The 20,920-nt window shown below is 40.6% G+C and overlaps 2 protein-coding genes across 7 annotated transcripts in view; one reads left to right on the top strand and one right to left on the bottom strand.

The window, feature by feature from the left end:
- Positions 1–549, top strand: part of NUP88 (nucleoporin 88) — a 30,363-nt gene extending 29,814 nt beyond the window's left edge. For all 4 annotated transcript variants that reach the window (XM_007102816.4, XM_007102817.4, XM_055090281.1 and 1 more), the window contains one exon: positions 315–549. In XM_007102816.4, the coding sequence (XP_007102878.1) occupies positions 315–378 (64 nt within the window). In that variant the 3' untranslated portion in view covers positions 379–549. The remainder of the gene's footprint in view (positions 1–314) is intronic.
- Positions 550–801: 252 nt separating this feature from the next.
- Positions 802–20,920, bottom strand: part of RABEP1 (rabaptin, RAB GTPase binding effector protein 1) — a 104,270-nt gene continuing 84,151 nt past the window's right edge. For all 3 annotated transcript variants that reach the window (XM_007102823.4, XM_007102824.4, XM_028498753.2), the window contains 7 exons: positions 17,233–17,331; positions 13,488–13,628; positions 8,529–8,718; positions 7,839–7,894; positions 5,400–5,498; positions 4,323–4,439; positions 802–3,532 (listed from right to left, as the gene is read on the bottom strand). In XM_007102823.4, the coding sequence (XP_007102885.1) occupies positions 3,431–3,532; positions 4,323–4,439; positions 5,400–5,498; positions 7,839–7,894; positions 8,529–8,718; positions 13,488–13,628; positions 17,233–17,331 (804 nt within the window). In that variant the 3' untranslated portion in view covers positions 802–3,430. The remainder of the gene's footprint in view (positions 3,533–4,322; positions 4,440–5,399; positions 5,499–7,838; positions 7,895–8,528; positions 8,719–13,487; positions 13,629–17,232; positions 17,332–20,920) is intronic.

Below are 20,920 nucleotides of genomic sequence, written 5' to 3'. Positions count from 1 at the left end.
CAGGAAGTGTATGATGGTGATGGATAAGGACTTAATAGATGAGTATAGGGAGAGGGTCAAAAAGGATGTCTGTCTTTGTGATTTTGTTGTGTGGTCAAGGATATGTTCAAAAATATTTCCAGCAGTTCCACTACTATATTTGCTGCCGCTAGCCTTAAATGAATTACCATTACTATCCATCTGAAACCTTAAGCCGTTAATTCTAGCAGAGCACTTCTAAGGTACTTCAGTATTACTAAGTTCTTACGAATCAGTATTAATGGTTTATTCGCTTGTTGTATTACCGACAGTGAGTAACTTTTATGATTTTACAGGGGTGAGCACATAAGAGAAATGGTGAAGCAGATTAACGATATCCGAAATCATGTAAACTTCTGACACCACCAGGAACAGATTCACACCTGAAATTAACACAAGTGAAGGCTTAAACTCATTGTAAAATGAACAGGTAGTGTTACCTAATTTATAAAGAGGCATTTTAAAGGATGAACGTTGGTGTGGTTGTTCATCACTTTTTATACTTGTTTTATAATTACTGAATAAATGCTTTTATTTAAAAATTGGAATGTGGTTTATATACAAGGTCAAGTATATGATTGTATTCAGCAAGGGCCTAGGATTTAAAAGAAAACAAAAAGCGCCCAAGACTTTCAGCTGCACGCTGCCAGACCTCCATGAACCCTACTGAGTTTTCTTGCTATTTGAACAAGAATAAAAGCTGCATTTTAACGTAGCAGCACCAGAAATATGACTCTGAAGAGGGACAGAACCCTAGAACTCAAAGGAAAAGGCCACACAGTATGCTAGACAGCAGCTTTTTTAATTTGAACACTTTCTTCGTAAGGACACGCCTTCGGTACAGTTAACAAATGGTTATTCCTGAAACCTGCCCACAGCAGAACTCGGTATCCACAGTTGCAAGGCCACTGCTGGCTCACTTCCTCGACAGGCAGTATTTCTTCCTTTCAGAGCTGAGTTCGGCTGTGCTCTGCGTCCCAATACATGTCACTGAGTGGGTATGAGGTGCACATGTAGGATCTCAAATGGAGAAACAAATAGTTTGGTATACAGTATATGATTTTGTCTTTTAACATTAGGTAATATTTTTATACCTGCCAGTGAGTTCTGAAAGGTAATACCGTACCTGCCTGGAAATGGCTGAGTGACTGCCAATTAAAAGCCACAAGGTAAGGTAGGTTACAGGTAAGAGGTAAATCAGGTTAGACATGCGTGAGAACACGTGTACACAGACTGAATACAAGCACGGGAACACTCGTGAAACCCAGCTGACCTTTTCTTTTGTCTTGAAGGGCTAAATACTACCTTCTAAATCAGTTTCCCATTTATAAAGAAAACCCAGTTTAAAGAAGTGTTTCATACCAGAAGTAGAGACTGTTAACAAAACCTAGTCTCAGTTTGGGTTTTTCTAGCATATTTTTCTCAGAAAACTGGGTTCCAACAATTTGCATCTGCCACTGTAGAGACTGCTAACAAACAGTCTCCTAGTCGTGAATTTTGTTGGCCCAGTACCACCTTATGGGCAAAAACATCAGCATCAGCAAGGTACCCAGTCTCAGCCAAGCAGTTCCCCGGGAGTTGTAGTTCAGTTCGTTCGGGAAGGTTATGAATTATCCATCTTGATTTATGGTGCCAATTTTAATCTGAAACAAATTAGCTTGGAGTTTATCCAACCGACTAGTCTGACACACATAATTTAAAGTGATTGCATTTTTGGAATTAATAAAATTCCCTGTAACTCCACGAGGATAAATGTTTCCTTTAAAGGAAACAGAGTAGTACTTTATACAAAGGGACTTTAAACCAATTAAGATAATGTTTCATGCGTGCAGGCCTACAGCACTATTTCCATAATTAGTGTTTACTTTCAAAATTCATAATCATGAATGTAAGACTACAGCAATAGCCCAAGGAATGAGGTATGTAGGCCTTACCTTGTCCTGTCCTATGGAAGACAGAAATAAAGATGTTTAGGGCTAGTCCATTATGACTTCATTTATAACAAAGACAGTTAAAGTTGTAGCTTTATGTGAGCCAAACAATCTACTCAATCCACTTAATTTCCATATGGTTCCTTCAAGTACTCTGCCGTTACACAACACCAATCACAAAAATTTGAAAACAACAGTTTTACTTCTGAACCATCTGTATGATGAATGAAACAGTGTAGTCTTCCACTGGCTAACGGCACTGCAGGTAAACAGTGAATATAAATCCATTCTGTGCTTTCTGCAGCACTTCATAAGGCAAAGACAACCTGTTCATTGAAGCTTTATCCACGCAGGAAAGGAATCTGGCCTCATAGAATGACAAAGCAGATTTCCAAACTGATCAACTAACTGGGTTTTCCCCAACTTCACCATAAGCATTATCACACTCCAGGTCTAAGATATAAAAGAAAAATCCAAAATAGGTATCTGCCAAACCTAGTCACCACCATTTTTGTATTTGACACTTTTGAAACAAGTACGTACTCAGGCCCACTGACTCGAGTTGAAAATAAAATAAGCAGCAGACTTATAAAAATTTATACTAGATGTTGTCAGACATAGCTTGTTTTATTAATATTTTTTCCACTGATCCAATAACTAAACTAAAAGAGTTTTCAAAAGAGTAGAGTAGATGGTGCCAGTTCAGCTTGACCCTGGTGCCTGTGAGTCCACGAAACTTTCCCAGGCAGCAGGGAAAGTGCTTCCAAACAGTTTCTTGTGCTTTTCCTTTAACCTCAACTTGCAACACATATAGCCCCAGCCAAGTTTGCAAATCCTCATAATTAGTTCGGTTCCAATTCAATTGAATGGGTTGTCTGCCACCGTCTTATGGTTCTCAGGCAAGTTTCAGTAGCATTTAAGGTCCTCCAATGCAAGATAAAATGGTTAAAAAAAAAAAAAAAAAATACACTGAGCTAGGAAATACCGTCACTAGCCAGTGGGGTGCTCTCAAACTTCATATTTTAATATAAAATATTCATACGGCATACTCCACCTCTGTCTGCTAGCTGAATACTGTTACTGATGAACTCTAGACAACAGAAACACATTCTCTCTTGCAACAGCTATGAACAGGAAATGCCATTTCAAACACTACTGGGACGGTGCTGTAGGGCAGGGAAATGTCGACTAAAGCAGGCAAGGAAACAGCACTTCCTCCATCACCAAATCCGATCCCACACTCACTGGAATCAGGTCTGGAGTCTGGCTAGCGTTCCCAGTTGAAAGGTCTTTTTTGCTGCAAATTACCCTGGCTGTTTGCCGCTCCCGTGCTGCACAGTCTCCCCACTAGAATTAAGCATTTCTCCAGTCTTCCTTTTTCTGTGTGTGACTTCTTCAGTTAAGAGTTAAATAATAATTAATGTTGCTCTAAAGATGAGTTAAAAACCCAAAGTGCAGGCTAGAGTCCTGCCATGAGGGTGTCATGTCTCAGGGAGCTGGTTAATGTCTGTCAGTTTGGTATCGTTCAGAATTGCCCGGATTCTCTCCAAGGAGTCTGCTTGCCGGATCCGCTCTAACTGCACCTAGAGAAATAATGCAGCGAGGTAAGTGCAGACGGCTCCTGCCTAGACCTTCTGGTTCCCTCTGACTGGTTTAGCTGAAATGGAGATTAACTCAACAGGGACTAGTCACTTCAAAGGAAACAGGCAGCAAGAACAATTAAATCCAAAAAACAATTCCCAAAAGCTGCTGTGTAACAGACCCAGTATAAGGTGCTGGGACTATGGAGATGAATGAGACCTGATCCTTGACCTCTGAGAACCCACAGTTCAGTTGGGGGAAAAGAACAAGCTTATATATAGAGTTTTAGCACGATATAATAAATGTCACTATACCAGCTTGGGGACCTAGACAGGGTTCCACAGGGAGGACAAAGCTAAGCAGGGCCCTGCAAGAAAGGAGCAAGGGGGCCACGCTTCCAGAGGGAACACATGCATGCTGTGGGCAAGGAACCACAAGTAGTTTTTAAAACTTAGAACATAGAATATAAAATGTAAGGCAGAGAGATGGACAAAACGTAGGGATAGGCCTGGCTGGGAAGAGTCTTACATGCTACACTAAGGACTTTATATTTTACCCTTAAGGGCCAGCAAGGAAGAGGAAAAGGGAAAGGGGGACAAGTCTGAGGTATAAACCAGGTTTCCAGCTTAAATGACCAGGCCGGCGTTTGGAGCTGGGGCAGGGGCAGCCATAATTTCTAATCCTCTAGCTACTGTCAGTGGGCCAGTCAGGGATTAGCAAATTCTCCTGGGTACCAAGAACCCCAAAAGTGCCTCCTCAGTGTTCTGTCTAGGGGTTCCCCAAACGCCTCACCTGAAGGGTCTGAGAAAGCTTTACAAAATCTCTCTGGACTTGTTCACTGACATCTAGTTCTGTCTGCAACCTCTGAGCTTTGTTCTTCTCTTCAAACATTAGTTGTTCAACAGTAACCTAAAAAAATACAAGTTTTGAATGAGGATTAATGCTGGAGAGCCATAGGTCAAATCACTCAGGAAATCTAGGCACTTGTCATTTCCTACTACTAGAGAGGAAAGGTGGGTGCCCATCGTATTCCTATATCCTGTTAGTCTCCCTTTGTCTCTATTTTTACAGGACAAGGGTGCACATTGCCTAAGGTACTTGTTCTAGGTCCTAAAATGAACTGAGTATGAGAGCCAAATTAAAAATGAATGAAAGTGCTGCGCTCCACCCCTCACCCCCAGCAGCCTGGTGACAATGATTAATCATCAAAAAGCAGCTGCCGTAAGATCAGCAGCTGTCACAGCAACAGGACAGGATCTTTAGGGATTTCCTCGGACAACCACAACAGTCAAGCATCTGCCGGGAAAATTCTCAATGAATATGCCTTAGGCAGCCCCAGCTATCCCAGTCTTCCTTACAGGGAACCTGTGCAGGAGCCGTTCTAAAAACAGAGGACTATTAAATAACACATACACAACATTTTTACACTTAAAGGTTAGATCACAGCCCACCAAAACCAAACTTCCCCCACAGTTAGCCCCATGCACGTTTATTCTAACAGGACTAATCAGAATTTAGGCAGCAAATATGGTTCAGTGCAATATTTCATAAATCAATCAAATGGAATGGCACTTCCAAAGCAGTGCTTCTGGCTACGGCAGTGCCAAGTTTGGTTCATGGCCTTTAGCTCAATGCCTAAAAAGCCAGTTAAGCCTGTGACACAGACCTCCAGAGCTGGCAGTGTGCACATCTGACCCAACTCTAAAGAGAAAAGCCACTCCATTTTCTTTCTGCAAGCGGAGAGTCTTGCCAACTTTCAGAAGGTGGCACTATTGCAAAGCAGCAAGGCTTTTTTTTTTTTAAACAGTGAAGATGTGATTCTACATTCTTCGCGCTGCTTTTTTATGAAACTACCAACAAAAATGTCACCTTAGCAGCAGTTTCTTTCTTTAACTGTTCTTCCAAAGTGATCTTCATCTCCTGAAGGCTCTCAAGCTGTTGAGACTTCTCTCTCAATGTGGACTCCAACTGTGAAATTTAAAAGGGAAAAGCTGAGACACACAGAAACTCCCTATAGGTCACAGCACACTTGCCTGGAGGAGCCTGCAGCCTGCAGCCTGCAGAAATGCACCCAAGCTCGCATCCTCCTAGGCCCTGGATACTGGCTATGCTTGGAATGCTCTTACCCTTTGATATCTGAGGATCTTCTATTGATTCTTCAAGACCTACTCTTTCTCTTATTAAATGTTTATTAGGCACCTCCTATGTTCTAAAGCCTGGGGATGGAAAAATCAGGAGAGACAGACATGTAAGTTAACTATGCCATGTGAACATGGATGAAGAAGCACTTAATTCTGCCCGAAAAGTTGGGAAGGGCTTCCTTGAAGAGATGACATCTGACCCTTAAAGGGTGGTAAGAGGGAGTGGAAAAATCAGGAGAGACAGACATGTAAGTTAACTATGCCATGTGAACATGGATGAAGAAGCACTTAATTCTGCCCGAAAAGTTGGGAAGGGCTTCCTTGAAGAGATGACATCTGACCCTTAAAGGAGGGAGAAGGTGGAGGGAGATACTCCAAAAAGAGGGAGTTGACATATAAAAAAAATGAGTTAAAGAACTGAGGTGAGCTCTTGCTACGTTACAGCACAGAGTTCTGCGGCCCTGGAGGCTGAGGCCGGAGAGGCAGTGGTGAGGCAGGAGATCCCAGCTGGGCTAAGGAATATAGATAAAGGGAACTACTGAAGGGTTTTAAACCAGACTGGCTCACAGTCAAGTTTATAATCACCTTGGTTTCAACATGAAAATGAAATTTGAAGGGGATGAGTTTTGGAAGCAGGAAAAGAAGTCAGGCTGTCACAATGAGCCAGGTGAGCACTGAAGTCAACCCAAACAGTGGCAGAGGCAGTGGGAAAGATGGGACACGCTGGAACACTGGCGACTTTTGCCAGTGTCACCTGATAGCACAGTGGGAGCCAAAGCCTGACTGTAGTGGGCTGAGGAGAGACTGGGAGGTCGGGCAGTGGAGATGACTCTTTCAAGAACTCTGGGTATAAAAGGAAGAAGAAGGACTGGTAGCTGGAGAAAGAAGTACAATCCAAAGAGAAACTTCTCCCCTCTTACCAGGAGACCTCTGAGATTGGTTATGCATAATGGAAAAGACAAATAAAGAGGTAGAAGTTCAAGGCCCACACTGGAAGGGGAAGATGGAGAGGATGCCAGGAAAAGATGTGAGGGACCCAGTCAAAGCACATCGTGCAGTGACAGAAGACTAGTCAGAAACAGGTCACCCTTTCCTCTGAAGAAGCAAGAAAGAAGCCTGGGAAGCAAAACACGAGAACATGCGACTGAGGAGCGAGGAGCTGAAGGCGGGCCCTGCTCGCGACGGGGGCACGAGGCCGCCACGTGCCGTCACGAGGAGGTGAGCTGAGCGGCGACCGCAGCATCCACAGCGAGGGACGGAAAGCAGCAACTGAGAGCAAATGAGAGGCTGCTGAGCAGCACCCGGCAGCAGGAGCACGCAGTGTTCCCCACTGCAGTGGAACCAGCAGCTGGGGGCAGGGGCCCAGAAGGTGGACACCAGGGTTCATCCGGGGTTAGGCGGTATCAAGCGAGGGTAGCACGAGAACGAGGAATCGGGGGGCTTGCAGGCGTTAGTGGGAGACTAGTTGAAGAGGCAAGCCATGTCAGATGCAGCTCAGAAGGAAAGAAAGCAAAGCCATGAAGAAGTTGCTAAAACCAGCAGAAAAGGAAAAGTTTAAGGAACTGAAGGTCTGAATGCGGTACTCAGACAGATGAACCTATGGGATGAAGGGCTGGAAAGATGGTAGACAGGGGTCAGGGGCATGAGCCTGGAGTGAGATGTCAGAAGCGGGGCAAGGTGCAGGCAGGAGTGTGGCAAGGCAGGGCAGCACAGCAGCAAAGGTCACTGAGTCAATGAATAACGAGGCCAGTAAGCTGAATGGGGTCATCTCCCAAAAGGTGTTTATGGTGTCTGAGAGAAGGAGACGCTAAGCCAGCAAGAAAACATCACCTCCTGTTTGTAAAAGATTTTGTAGCTTTAAGTATTTTGTAGCTTTAAGTATCTATCATGTCAAGACCACACCTTGCCTGTCCTTCCACCACAGTGGAAGCTCCAGGCTAAGTCACACCTTAGTCTTCCCTGTATCTCCTCCAGTCAACAGAGAGCAGGCTCTCATTATATGGTCTCTACCATCATCACACCCATATTCCACTGTATTTTCCCCAGGAGTTGCTTGAAGGCGGGGACTGTGTCCTAACTATATTTTATTCCTTGAGTCTAGCACAGTAGGATTCAATAAATAAATACTGGCTGCTGACAGAATCAATTTGAAACTCATGAAACTCACCTGTCCTTTTTCTACTTTTATTCTTTCTAATTCAGCTTTTAGGCTAGAAATGGAAGCTAGGAGGAAAAAAGGAGGAGACATGTTAGCATTTATTCCTTATTTTGCATTTAAATTTTTTCTTAAAACACCCCCTTTCCCCCATAAGCTCAATCTCATGCAATGAAAGTCAAATGCTGTACCGAACACAGGGGGCAGAATGGGGGTGAGGGACCAACACCCCTTTCTCAAAATTATCCCCAACCAATCAGCATCATGACCAAGCTCAGGAAAAGTGAGAGGCCACACGAGAACACCATGGCATAAACTGTGTCTGCATCACATACCTACACCTAACTTGGGGGGGTGTGGGGGGAGCTAATCCCAGCAGGAGTCTGTTCACACTTCTGAGTTCTGCAAGGAAATGCCACCCATCTACTCATATTCCCCAGCGTCTGGGTTCAAGTCCTGAATCTCCTATCTATTAGCAATTGCCAGAGAGGCCGCCAGAGCCCCTAAAAAGATGAGTTTTTGGGGTGGTTGTTTTTTTTTAACTCCTAATCACTGGATATATCAACATCCAGAAAAAGGGACTGAGTCCTTACTTAGTTCTTTCCTATACTTTTTTGTTTTCTACATTCTAAGACTGTTATAACCAGAGAAAAAGTTTTATTTAGTGCCTTCAATTCTAAACTACATCACTTTTATCTTCACCTATTTCTTCCTTGCAGTTTTCTATTTCTAGCTGCAGAGTTTCTTCGAGGTTTTCTTTTAAACACTGTTCTGCTTGAATCTGCTCTTTCAGGAAAAGTATTTCAGCCTTCAGCTTTTCTTCCATGTGATCTGCTGCTGTCCGCACATTAATGATGTTCTCACGGTATTTTAATACCAACTCCCGGAGCGCCTAGATTCAAGAAACAAATGGATATTGGGTTTATAAGGGTGAAAGAAAATAAACAAAAAAAGCTAAAGATCTTCTGCAACCAGAATTTCAGATGTTGTTTTAGACGGTTCAAAATTTAGGACTTTGTACTCCAACCCACTCTTGGCTTCAAGGGGCAGGTGTTATGCCATGTTATTATTCAGTATGTTAAAGAAATAACATTACTAACCAAAAAATGTGTATTGTGAACTACATATTTTTCCCTCGAAACTGTTTCATAAATGGAAAAATTAAAATTTGAAGTGACTTACAATGTGGGATTCACTGTGAATAGCTTAAACACTTCCATTATTACCTGCTTAAATTTGAAGGGAGTTAGTGAATAAGGACCAAAAAGACTGAAACTCAGAAGCAAGTAGGAACTCCAAGAGGACAAAATGTACTTACTTATTCATTTATTCATTCAAACAAACACTTGTTGAACACCTACCACAAAAGCAAAGTACTGTTAGGCCAGAGGCAGGTATGGCAAAGAGAGGCTTTCTAAGGTGATCAGCTGTTTTTCTGTAATAAATTCAGTTTAAATCTTATTTTATTTTTTCCCTAAATTGTAGTTGTCTTCTTTTAAAAATCCTCCTCCACCCCACCCCCCAAAAATCCTCCCAATTATATCCTGAAGCAACTCTAAAGTAAAAACAGGGATTCTTAGACAACTACCAAATGTATATATAAATTAAAGAACAGCAGGGGGAAAAGAAAAGGCAGTAACTAAAAAGGCAGTTTTTCTTGAAAAACTGTATCAAGAAAAATTTCATAAGATTTATTACAGAATCAAGGTTTACAGGCTAGACTGGTTATAACCTTCAAGGATTCTTGGAATTTTTTTTAAATCTAGGTACAAAAAGTCCTTATAGAACATGGAAGAGAGGAACCTTTCCTGCCAAGTGAAAAGTTTAACAGAGGTGGGAAGTGGTATGCTGACAGCAAAAATAGACAGGCCCCCAACACTTTCTCCTTGATGAGATCATTCACCAGTTCAGAAAGGAGAGAGAGCTCTCCAGAGTGTCAGTAACCTGAGCTGAGACCACAAGCTGGGGGAGGGCAGGGAAAGGAGAGGGAGAGCAAGGAGCTAATGGCAGGGCAGGCAACGGAGCCTGTGTAAATGAGCAAATAAAAACAAAAACTAAGAGTCATGTTAAAATCTATATGGGAAAAAAGAATGAGGTCCAAACAGTAGGGGTTGAATCTTCAGGGTAGGATTAGGAAAAACTGTTACTTACAAAACTATAAATCTCTGTAATGTCTGACTTTTAAAACTTTAACAATTATAAATTTCTTTTAAAAAAACCCAGAAAGATCTTACAGGAAATATTTTTTCTATTTCGTTTTGAGAGTTGCTCTATGAAATCTCATCTTTGCCTATACTGTTTGTAGCGTTTACTTGGGTTTAGCCTAAGATGATATTTTTCATGATGCTGAAAGGTTTTAAAATGTATGAGGGACTTCCCTGGTGGCGCAGTGGTTAAGAATCCACCCGCCAATGCAGGGGACACAGGTTCGAGCCCTGGTCTGGGAGGATCCCACATGCCGTGGAGCAACTAAGCCCGTGAGCCACAACTACTGAGCCTGAGAGCTCTAGAGCCCGCAAGCCACAACTACTGAGCCCACGTGCCACAACTACTGAAGCCCGTGTGTCTAGAGCCTGTGCTCCACAAGAGAAGCCACCGCCTGTGCACCGCAACGAGGAGTAGCCCCCACTCGCCACAACTAGAGAAAAGCCCGCGCACAGCAACGAAGACCCAATGCGGCCAAAGATAGATAAATTTATAAAAATAAAAAAATAAAACGTATGAATACAAAGTCTGGAAAAAGTTAAGGAGATACTTATGAATGTCTCAGGAAACTTCTGGTTTTGCAGCCCTGATTCTCCCAACCACAAAAGAATGGAAGTGAGCAAATGCCATAAAAATTATCGGTAGACAGAAGGAGGCTGAGTGTGCTGTGCCCTAAGTGCTACATAGAAAAACAAATATCACAAGGAGCCAGCATGGTGACCCCCTTCAAATATTTAATTTCTGGCGCACTCTCAATCTGGTCCTGCAAGAATAATACAGACCTTCGATTTGGCCAAGGATTCTTAGATATGACACTGAAAGCATGAGCAACAGAAGAAAAACATAAACTGGACTTTATCAAAATTAAAAACTTTTGTGCTTCAAAGGACACCATCAAGAAAATGAAAAAGACAATCCACAGAACGGGAGAAAATATCTGTAAATCATCTACCTGATAAGGGACTTGTATCTAGAATATATAAAGAACTCTTATAACTCAAAGAAATAAAAAGTAAATAACCCAATTTAAGAGTAAGCAAAGGATCTGAATAGACATTTCTCCAAGGAAGATATAAAAATGGCCAATAAACACATGAAAAGATGCTCAATATCATTAACCATTAGGGAAATGCAAATCAAAACTACAATAAGATACCATTTCACACCCACCAGGATAGCTATAATCACAATGTGAGAGAATGATGAGTGTTAGTGAGGATGTGGAGAAATCCTCAAATGATAAAACAGGGTTCTCATATGACCCAGCAAGTCCACTCCTAGGTTTCTACCCAAGAGAAATGAAAACATATGTCCACACCAAAACCTATACATGAATGTTTATAGCAACACTATTCATAGTCCAAAGTGGAAACAACCCAAATATCTATCAACAGACAAATGGATAAACAAAATATCCATAGAGTGGAGTATTATTTGGTCATAAAAAAGAAGCCAGACACAAAAGACCACAAAGTGTATGATTCCATTCATAGGAAAGAAAGACAGGACAACCTATACACAGAAAGATTAGTAGTTGCTTAAGCCTTGGGGAGGAAGGGCTGAATAAAAGGTAAGGGGTTTCTCTTTGAGGTGATGAAAATACTATGGTGAGGGCTACACATCTAAGAATATATTAAAAACCATTGAACTGTACACTTTAAATGGCTGAATTACTTGGTATGTGAATTTCATCCCAATAAAGCCTGTATGTATGTATGTATGTATTGGTTTGTTTGCCACATCACACGGCTTGCAGGGGTCTTAGTTCCCTGACCAGGGATTGAACCTGAGCCCTCAGCAGTGTAAGTACAGAGTCCTATCCACTGGACCGCCAGGGAATCCTTTTTTTTTTTCTTCACCTTTATTGGAGTATAATTGCTTTACAATGTTGTGTTAGTTTCTGCTGTACAACAAAGTGAATCAGCTCTATGCATACATATATCCCCATATCCCCTCCCTCCTGAGCCTCCTCCCACCCTCCCTATCCCACCTCTCTAGGTCGTCACAAAGCACCGAGCTGATCTCCTTACGCTTCCCACTAGCCATCCATTGTACATCTGGTAGTGTATATATGTCAGTGCTAATCTCTCACTTCGTCCCAGCTTCCCCTTCCCACCATGTCCCAAGTCCGTTCTCTACATCTGTGTCTTTATTCCTGCCCTGCCACTAGGTTCATCAGTACCATTTTTTTGGATTCCATATATATGCGTTAGCATACAGTATTTGTTTTTCTCTTTCTGACTTACTTCACTCAAATTGAAGTATAGCTGATTTACAATATTGTGTTAGTATATGCTGTACAGCAAAGTGACTCAGTTATACATACATAAACATACATTCTTTTCCATTATGGTTAATCTCAAGATATTGAATATAATTCCCTGTGCTATACAGTAGATCCTTGTTGTTGATCCATTCTATATGCAATAGTTTGCATCTACTAACCCCAAACTCCCAGTCCATCCCTCCGCCACCCTCCCTCCCCCTTGGCAACCACAATTCTGTTCCCTATGTCTGTGAGTCTGTTTCATAAATTTGTGTCATATTTAGATTCCATATATAAGTGATATCATATGGAATTTCTCTTTCTGACTTAACTTCACTGAGTATGATAATCTCTAGTTGCATCCATGTTGCTGCAAATGGCATTATTTTGTTCTTTTTTACGGCTGAGTAGTATTCCATTGTATATTATGTACCACATCTTCTTTATCCATTCATCTTTTTTTTTTTGGCTGCGTTGGGTCTTCATTGCTGCACACGGGTTTTCTCTAGTTGTGGTGAGTAGGGGCTACTCCTCGTTGTGGTGCAGGGTCTTCTCATTAGGGTGGCTTCTCTTGTTGTGGAGCACGGGCTTTAGGCACACAGGCTGCAGTAGTTGCAGCACACAGGCTCAGCAGTTGTGGCACGCGGGTCCTAGAGCGTGTGGGCTTCAGTAGTTGTAGTGCACAGGCTTCAGTAGTTGTGGCGCGCAGGCTCAGTAGTTGTGGCACATGGGCTTAGGTGGTCCACGGCATGCAGGTTTTCCCAGACCAGGGATTGAACCCTCGTTCCGAGCATTGGCAGGCGGATTCTTAACCACTGCACCACCAGAGAAGCCCCCAATCATCTGCTGAGGAACATTTAGGTTGTTTCCATGTCTTGGCTATTGTGAATAGTGCTGATATGAACATAGGGGTGCATGTATCTTTCTGAATTATAGTTTTGTCTGGATATATGCCCAGGAGTGGGACTGCTGGATCATAAGGCAACTCTATTTTTAGTTTTCTGAGGAACCTCCATATTGTTTTCCATAGTGGCTGCACCAACTTACATTCCCAACAACGATGTAGGAGGGTTCCCTTTTCTCCACACCCTCTCCAGCATCTGTTATTTGTAGACTTTTTAAAAAATAATTTGTAGCCATTTCAGAAAATGTACTTGTTTACATTTTTGATCTTATAGAAAATAAGTTACCTCTATAGTGTCTGGGAGAATGAAGTCTTCTGCTTGTTGTAATGACACATGCAAGCTATGCTTTCCCTGAAGACTGTCATTATCTTTCTGTAACCTCACCAGCTCTTCTGAAACCTGTTCCCGTGACTGCATCAGCACTGCCTAAAACAGAAACAGATACTAATCACAGCCAGAAAGGTAAATCCTATCTGCTGATAACTGCACCAGAGAAAAACAAAGGCCAAATGAAATAAGGGCTGAGGATGGACGGTACATGATAAAGGTCTGTAAGACTTAAAAAAAAGCAGCTCAGAGATTTATTGATTTACAGCCCTTACATATATTCAAGGGGACAGGAAATGAAGCAAGTATCTGAACTTACACTCCACTGTTTCTACCAACAGCTTAAAAGTAATGAATTTCTTCCCCCATATCCCTAGGACCAGCATCTCTAGCTCAATGGAAGAGGTGGACGTAATCAAGACATATCAAGAACGGTGTGTACTCCAAGACCACTCCTATTTCCTCACAGCATGCGTTCCACAGGAGGCAGGGATAAACAAAAAGCAGTATCTTCATCTTTCATTACATATACATATGTTCAAGCTCAGGATCGCTGTGAATGGCCCAAGGACCCCAAATATTAGATGCCATCAAGAGGCTTTATGCTTAGGAAATGCAGGACATTTGAGCAGCTCATTCTTAAAATGGAACACGTTCCTACTTCTTCCACTTGCTGATGTATACAACAATTTTAGGTATTTCATATGAATTTATATCAATATAAAAGTTAGTCCAGCTAATTTGAGTATAAGATAAAATTCTTCAAAAGTATTTCTGCTAATTTTTACTACTAACCATTGAACATATACATAAGTGTAGATTACTCCACATCCAACATTTGTTCAGCAGCTACTACTCTACACTAGGCGATTTGCTGCCCATGGAGAATACAGGGATAAAAGACAGACTTTGCCCTAGAGAAGAACATGGTACAGTGGAGGGAAGATAAGTAAACCAAAAATTACCCAACCATACTACGAGTGCTGTAACAGACAATGGGTACAGCAGTGATAAAAGGACAAAGGGTACCTAGTTAGTGGAGAGGGTTCAAAAACATTTCCCACAAAAGGTGACTGCTGCATCCTGAAGGACAAATAGACTGCTGGTAGGCAGGCAAGGTCATGCATAAGTTTTGGTTAATTCTACTGGCTCTTACTTATTTCAGACCAGAATCAATTGTTGCTTTATGCTCACTTTCAACCCATTTACAACAAAATATTAGCATCCCACTACGTTTAGATATAAAAGAAGGGAAAGAAGAATATGTTTATATTTGTTTATTTTTGTAAAGAGAATAACAAGGATAAACCAAAAATAAATTTAAATGATCATGTATAGGAGTTGGTGGGAACAGGGTGAAAGGGACAGGGAATGGAAGTGAAACTTCTGAGTGTTTATATACTTTTATAGTTCTGACTTATGAACCATGTTGCATGTTCAAAAAACAAAAAAGTCAATCAAAAAAGAAGAAAATCCAAAAATGTAATACATAGCTCCATTTGTTTCTGTTTGTATCAAATTGATAACACAACCACAGAGAGAAAAATCATTTCAAGTAATTTTTGAACACAGCACCCAGACTGTAAACCTTTACCTGGCATAATATTCTACGGGTAAAAAGAACTACAGGTGTCTCTTGGTATCCGCAGAGGACTGGTTCCAAGATACACTCCCATACGAAAAACTGAGATGCTCAAGTCACTTCCAGTCAGCGCTCTGTATCCACAGATGTGGAAACTGTGGATATGGAGAGCCAACAAAGAAATGCTGAACTTCACTTAGTAAGTCTGCTGTTGGTAGCAATATTAATGCAGTCATTCTAAAACGATTGTGATCACCTTAACCAAGTGATCAAACTTAACATCACCAACAATGGAACCACCCATCATAACATGCCTCTTGTTATGAACTTTCCATTGAATCATTTCATCCATGTAGTTTTCTTGCCAAAATGTCTAACTTGAACCATGTGAAAATAATCAGACAAATGCATTCTACGAGGCAAATGGTCTGGATTCTTCAAAAATGTTAATGTCATAAAAGCCAAAAACAAAAAGTGGGTGACTGTTCTAGATTAAAGGAGACTAAAGTGACATGACAACAAAATACAATATGTGAGCCCTGACTAGTTCCTTGATCAAAAAGTAAAACTGCCACTAAAAAACAATCAAGGACTTTTAGGGACAATGGTTACATTTTAAGCATATAATAACAGTATTGTGATTATGCAGAAAGACTTCTTTGTTCTTAGGAGATACATACTGAAATATTTAGGAGTGTCATGATGTCTACAACTTATTTCCAAATGGCTCAGAAAAAGAAACAAATACATATGTAATATAATATACATATATATGAAAGTGAGAGACTGAGAAACAATTGCAAGCAGTAAAAATGTGGCAAAATATTAACTGGTAAACCTAAGTGAAGATTTTATGAATGTTCACTCCATAAACAACTCTAAGTTTGAAAATTTTCAAAATAAATAGTTCGGGGGAAATATTAAGATCCCAGCCACTACCATAGCTACTCTTCTTTGAAGGGGCATAAGAAATTGAGTTTATCTTTCTCAGTGTAAGAACATTTAAAGGTAATTTCAAGAAAATGGTTAAGATATTAAAGTTCACAAGACCTCAACCTTAATTTCAACAATTCTTCAATGCCACCTGCAATATATTCATTTTAAGTGGAATCAACTTGAAAAATGTTTGCAAAAGCAAATGAGTTTTAAAAGATGAGAAGGAAAAGATGAGAGGGGACAGGGGAGTGTAAGGAGGCTAAACACTATGAAACTTTGTCAGCATTTAACAGTGCCCTTGAGATCAACAATTATTATTTCATATTCTCTAATTAATGAAAAGATATGAAACTCTCTCTGGTCATTGATTAGAGTGAGATGTTTCTCAATAGACCAGGGCTAGTATTTAGGGATCAGCTCAAAGGCATTCAGATACTGACCCAATGCCAATCAAAAACAAACCATTACCATACAACTTGGAGTTTGTTTGTTTTTCTGTCAACCCTGCAAGAGCTGGACAAGAGGCAGCTCTGTAGGATCACCCCAGCAGGACCAACTCTGCTATAGTTTATGAAGGGCCAGCAGATGCAGGGTTCCAACTTTGAGAAAAAGGAAGAGCAAGGCAAGTGGAGCCTGACTGGTGAAGAAGAGGCCCAAAACTGGAGAACAATTCTGCAGAGGTTCAAGGCAGCTCTTCTTTAAGAAGCTCTCTGTTCCTATCCCTCTCAAAATTGACAGCCTTCTGGAAGTTTTCCAGTGCCACAGCAGTTATGGTGCATGTTTTATCGTAAATCCCACGAAATTACTGAGGTTGTTTTAAATAAATTAGCTGTCCAGGAAAAGCACAGTGACTGCTCAAAAGCTGTACCTCCTAGGGCTTTGAGAGATTTCAACTTTTAGCTTGTATTTAGAACTAAAAATTAAATGCTGGTCCATAGTTTATTTTGTTTAGGTTTCTCAAATCAAAGAAAAATAAACTAAGTTAAAGGTGAAAATTTTTTTGGTCAAGAGGTAGGTTTAAAAAAAGAATAATGTCTTTACATAATCTTGTCCATTACTAACGTTCTATAGGCTCTGGAGAACATAATGGTAACCACTTTGGCCAGGAAGATAAAGTCACATCAAAGATTATTTCAAGATAGAATATATTTAACATAGTTAATGTTTATTTAAATGTTAACTTACCATCTGTTCCTGAACATCCCTCTTTGCCTGGGAAAACCCCTGTTGTAACTCTTCAAGTAAGATCTCAGATGCCTGGGCTCTTAGGACAAGTGCGGAGATCTTGAAAGAAAAAAAAAATTCATACACAGAAAATTTTGTTAGGAATCTGGTTATTCTGAAACTAACTCTTCCATCTCCTGCTTATTTAATGTCCAGAACTGATTTTTTTTATTAGTTCATCAAACCCCACTCATCCATCATTCAACAGATATGTGTGCATCTACTGTGTACAAAGCCTCAGCCTTTCAGATGACACAAGGCAGTACCAAAAGTCCCCAGAGGTCATACTCTGCCATACATGAACAACAGCATTATATGTGTCTCTAGACATAGATATTAATCCACGTGACCCAGTTATAAATATTATTCTTAAAGGAGCTAATTAAAAAATCAATAAAAATTTTGAAACTCTGTCCACAAAAAAACCCCAAACAGTTTAAAGGATAAATGAATCTTCTCTGAACTAGCTGCAGTATTCTTAGGTGGTTTACTTAAGAGCAAAAGACACATGATGAACTCCCTTGAATTAGTTTTAGTGTTCCTGACGAGGGGTTTATGTGAAAGTTGATGACTCATACATAAGAGTTATAAAATAAATCAAAATAAATTTGTTTACACATTTAAAAAATGATTATTGTCAGAATTTTGTTTCCAGTAGTGGCAGAATAAGTAATGTGAACCAACCTTCCTGCTAATTAAGAAAACCAGACAAAAATATGCAAGACACCTACATGAAGGCATGGGAGAACAAGGCAAAAAAGAATCACAGAGCCAAAGACCAGAATGAAGACACATGGAGAACTGGGTGCAGCATCTGGAACAGCTCTTCTCCAGAAGCATGTGCCAACTCCAAAAGAAACAGATGCAGCACTGAGAAGCTGAGCAGAGCGTCTGAAAGCCCCAGCACAGGGTGGCAAAAGTTAAGAGTCCAAGACCCAATACACAAAGGGATCCCTGGTAAACACCCTGCGCTTTGGATTGGGTCTCCAAAGGGACACACCCTATAGTAAGGGAAGAATTTAAAATAATCCAATCTTCACAACTTCATATAATCTCAATTCCCATAAATGAATTAAGGTGATCCAGGATTGTTAGTACAACTAGTTGCCTGCCTCTCATAAGAAATATGGCTTTATTTCAACAATTTTCACTTACAATGTCTAGTACTCAAGTTAAGAATGCACAAGGAAAGACTATGATAGGGACTTCCCTGGTGGCGCAGTGTTTAAGAATCTGCCTGCCAATGCAGGGGACACAGGTTTGAGCCCTGGTCCGGGAAGATCCCACATGCCGCGAAGCAACTAAGCCCATGTGCCACAATTACTGAGCGTGCGCTCTAGAGCCTGCAAGCCACAACTACAGAAGCCCGTGCTCCGCAACAAGAAGCCACCACAATGAGAAGCCTGCGCACCACAATGAAGAGTAGCCCCCACATGCCGCAACTAGAGAAAGCCCATGCCCAGCAACGAAGACCCAACACAGCCAAAAATTAATTAAAAATAAATAAAAGACTATGATAAAAAACAAAAGGAAATGATAAAAAACAAAACAGATAACAAAAACAGATCTACAATGAATCCAGATATGTTACTAGAAACAGACTTTAAAATAACTGTATTTGGGGGCTTCCCTGGTGGCGCAGTGGTTGAGAGTCCACCTGCCGATGCAGGGGACACGGGTTCGTGCCCAGCTCTGGGAAGATCTCACATGCCGCGGAGCGGCTGGGCCCGTGAGCCATGGCCGCTGAGCCTGCACGTCCGGAGCCTGTGCTCCGCAACGGGAGAGGTCACAACAGTGAGAGGCCCGCATACCGCCAAAACAAACAAACAAACAAACAAAAAACACACTGTATTTGATCTGTTCAGAAATTTAGAACCACCAGAGAAATGGAAATGATGAAAAATAACCAAATGCAAATAAACTAAAAAAATCAATTATCCAAATTAAAAATACAATGGATGAGTTTAACAGATTAGACCTATTTGAAGAGAAAATTAGTGATATGAAGATAATAAAGACAAAAATGATGGGAAATACAGAAGAGAGATTAAAGAAGCCATGTAGATGCAATGCGAACATCTAACATATACAAATATTTGAAGAAGTAACAGCCAATGGAAATAGCTGGTAGAGCTAAAAATATACCTGTGCAAAAACTCAAAAATTCCGTAATTTCACTACTATGTATACTAGAGAGAAATAAGTCCACATGTCCACTAAAAGACATGTACAAGAATGTTAAAAAATGTATTCATTCACAATAGCCAAAAACCAGAAACAATCCAAATATCTCTCAACTGTAGAATGGATAAATGAATTATGGTATACTCATGTTAAAGAATATACATAGCATTAAAATCTAACTACTGAGACACAGAACAATATGGATAAGTCTCACAGACATAATGACCCAACAGACCAGATGCAAAAGGCTACACACTATATGATTCCATTTATATGAAGTCCAACAACAAGCAATTCTAAAACATAGTGTTAAAAGTTAGAATACTGGCTACTTCTAAGAATAGGCAGGTGGGGTATTTACTTATTAGTAAAGAACATGAGCATATTAGAAATGTTCAATATCTTGATGCAGATGATGATTTATTACCCTAGTAAAATTTTTCACACGTTAAAATTCACCAAATTGTACACTTGAGATTTATGCACTTTATGTTAACTCAATAAAAACAAATTTTTAAAGAGACATATGGCTGAGAATATTCCAATCATGATGTAAGACATTAACTCAGAGATCCAAGAAACCCTGTGAACTCCAAACAGCAGAAATATGAAGAAAGACACACCCAGGTAAACAGCACAGTAAAACTGTTAATAACAAAAGCCAAAACGAACATCTTTACAACAGCCACGGAAAAAATAACATTTCACCTTCAAAGGAACAACAATAAGACTTAACAGCTGACTTCTCATCAGAAACATGGAAGCCAGAAGCAATGGAATAAGAACTTCAAAGTGCTGAAAGAAAATATCATAAATACTCAGAATTCTATACCTGACCACAGAGTATCCTTCTTGAATGAAGGTGGAAAGAAAAAGATATGTCTAATAAACAAAAATATGAGAGAATGGAGACTTTTGGCACTGTCCAAGATGGACTAAGCCCACCAAGGCCATTCTCTCCCCTTATTACAACTAAAAACTCTGGAAAAAATACAAAAAGCAACTACCTGAGGACTCTAAAAAATAAGTAAAAGCAGACAGTTTAGGGAGAGAAATCAAAACGGGAAGAAACAATTCATACTGCAGTTTACTGCTTATTTGGGTTTTTTTTCCTATTTTCTGCCAGCATGAATCTGAGAGCTGCCCCAGTTGTGAAGCCACAACAGATGCAGCAGCACAGGACAAACAACTGTTTTTCTGATCACAGGGCCAGGACAGGGTCCCCATGAGCTGACGAGTAGAGGGGTACTGAGAGAAGAGAGCTAGAAAAAGGATCCCCTAATTCTGTGCATGAACCAGCACAAGTCTCACACTGACCCCTGAGCTATACACATACATGGACACATCCAAAGGAGCACTGCAAAGGCTTTTAAAAACAAACTGACATTAGAACTACCTACTACAGAAGGCAAGACAGAACTTATGAACTGAACCTAATCAGGTTAAAAGAACTGAGAGTCTCACA

The sequence above is a fragment of the Physeter macrocephalus genome, chromosome 14 (assembly GCF_002837175.3).
Source record: "Physeter macrocephalus isolate SW-GA chromosome 14, ASM283717v5, whole genome shotgun sequence".
Taxonomy (NCBI): Eukaryota; Metazoa; Chordata; class Mammalia; order Artiodactyla; family Physeteridae; genus Physeter; species Physeter macrocephalus.
Note: the sequence above shows the minus strand (reverse complement) of the source record. Positions and strands in the feature narration are given on the sequence as shown.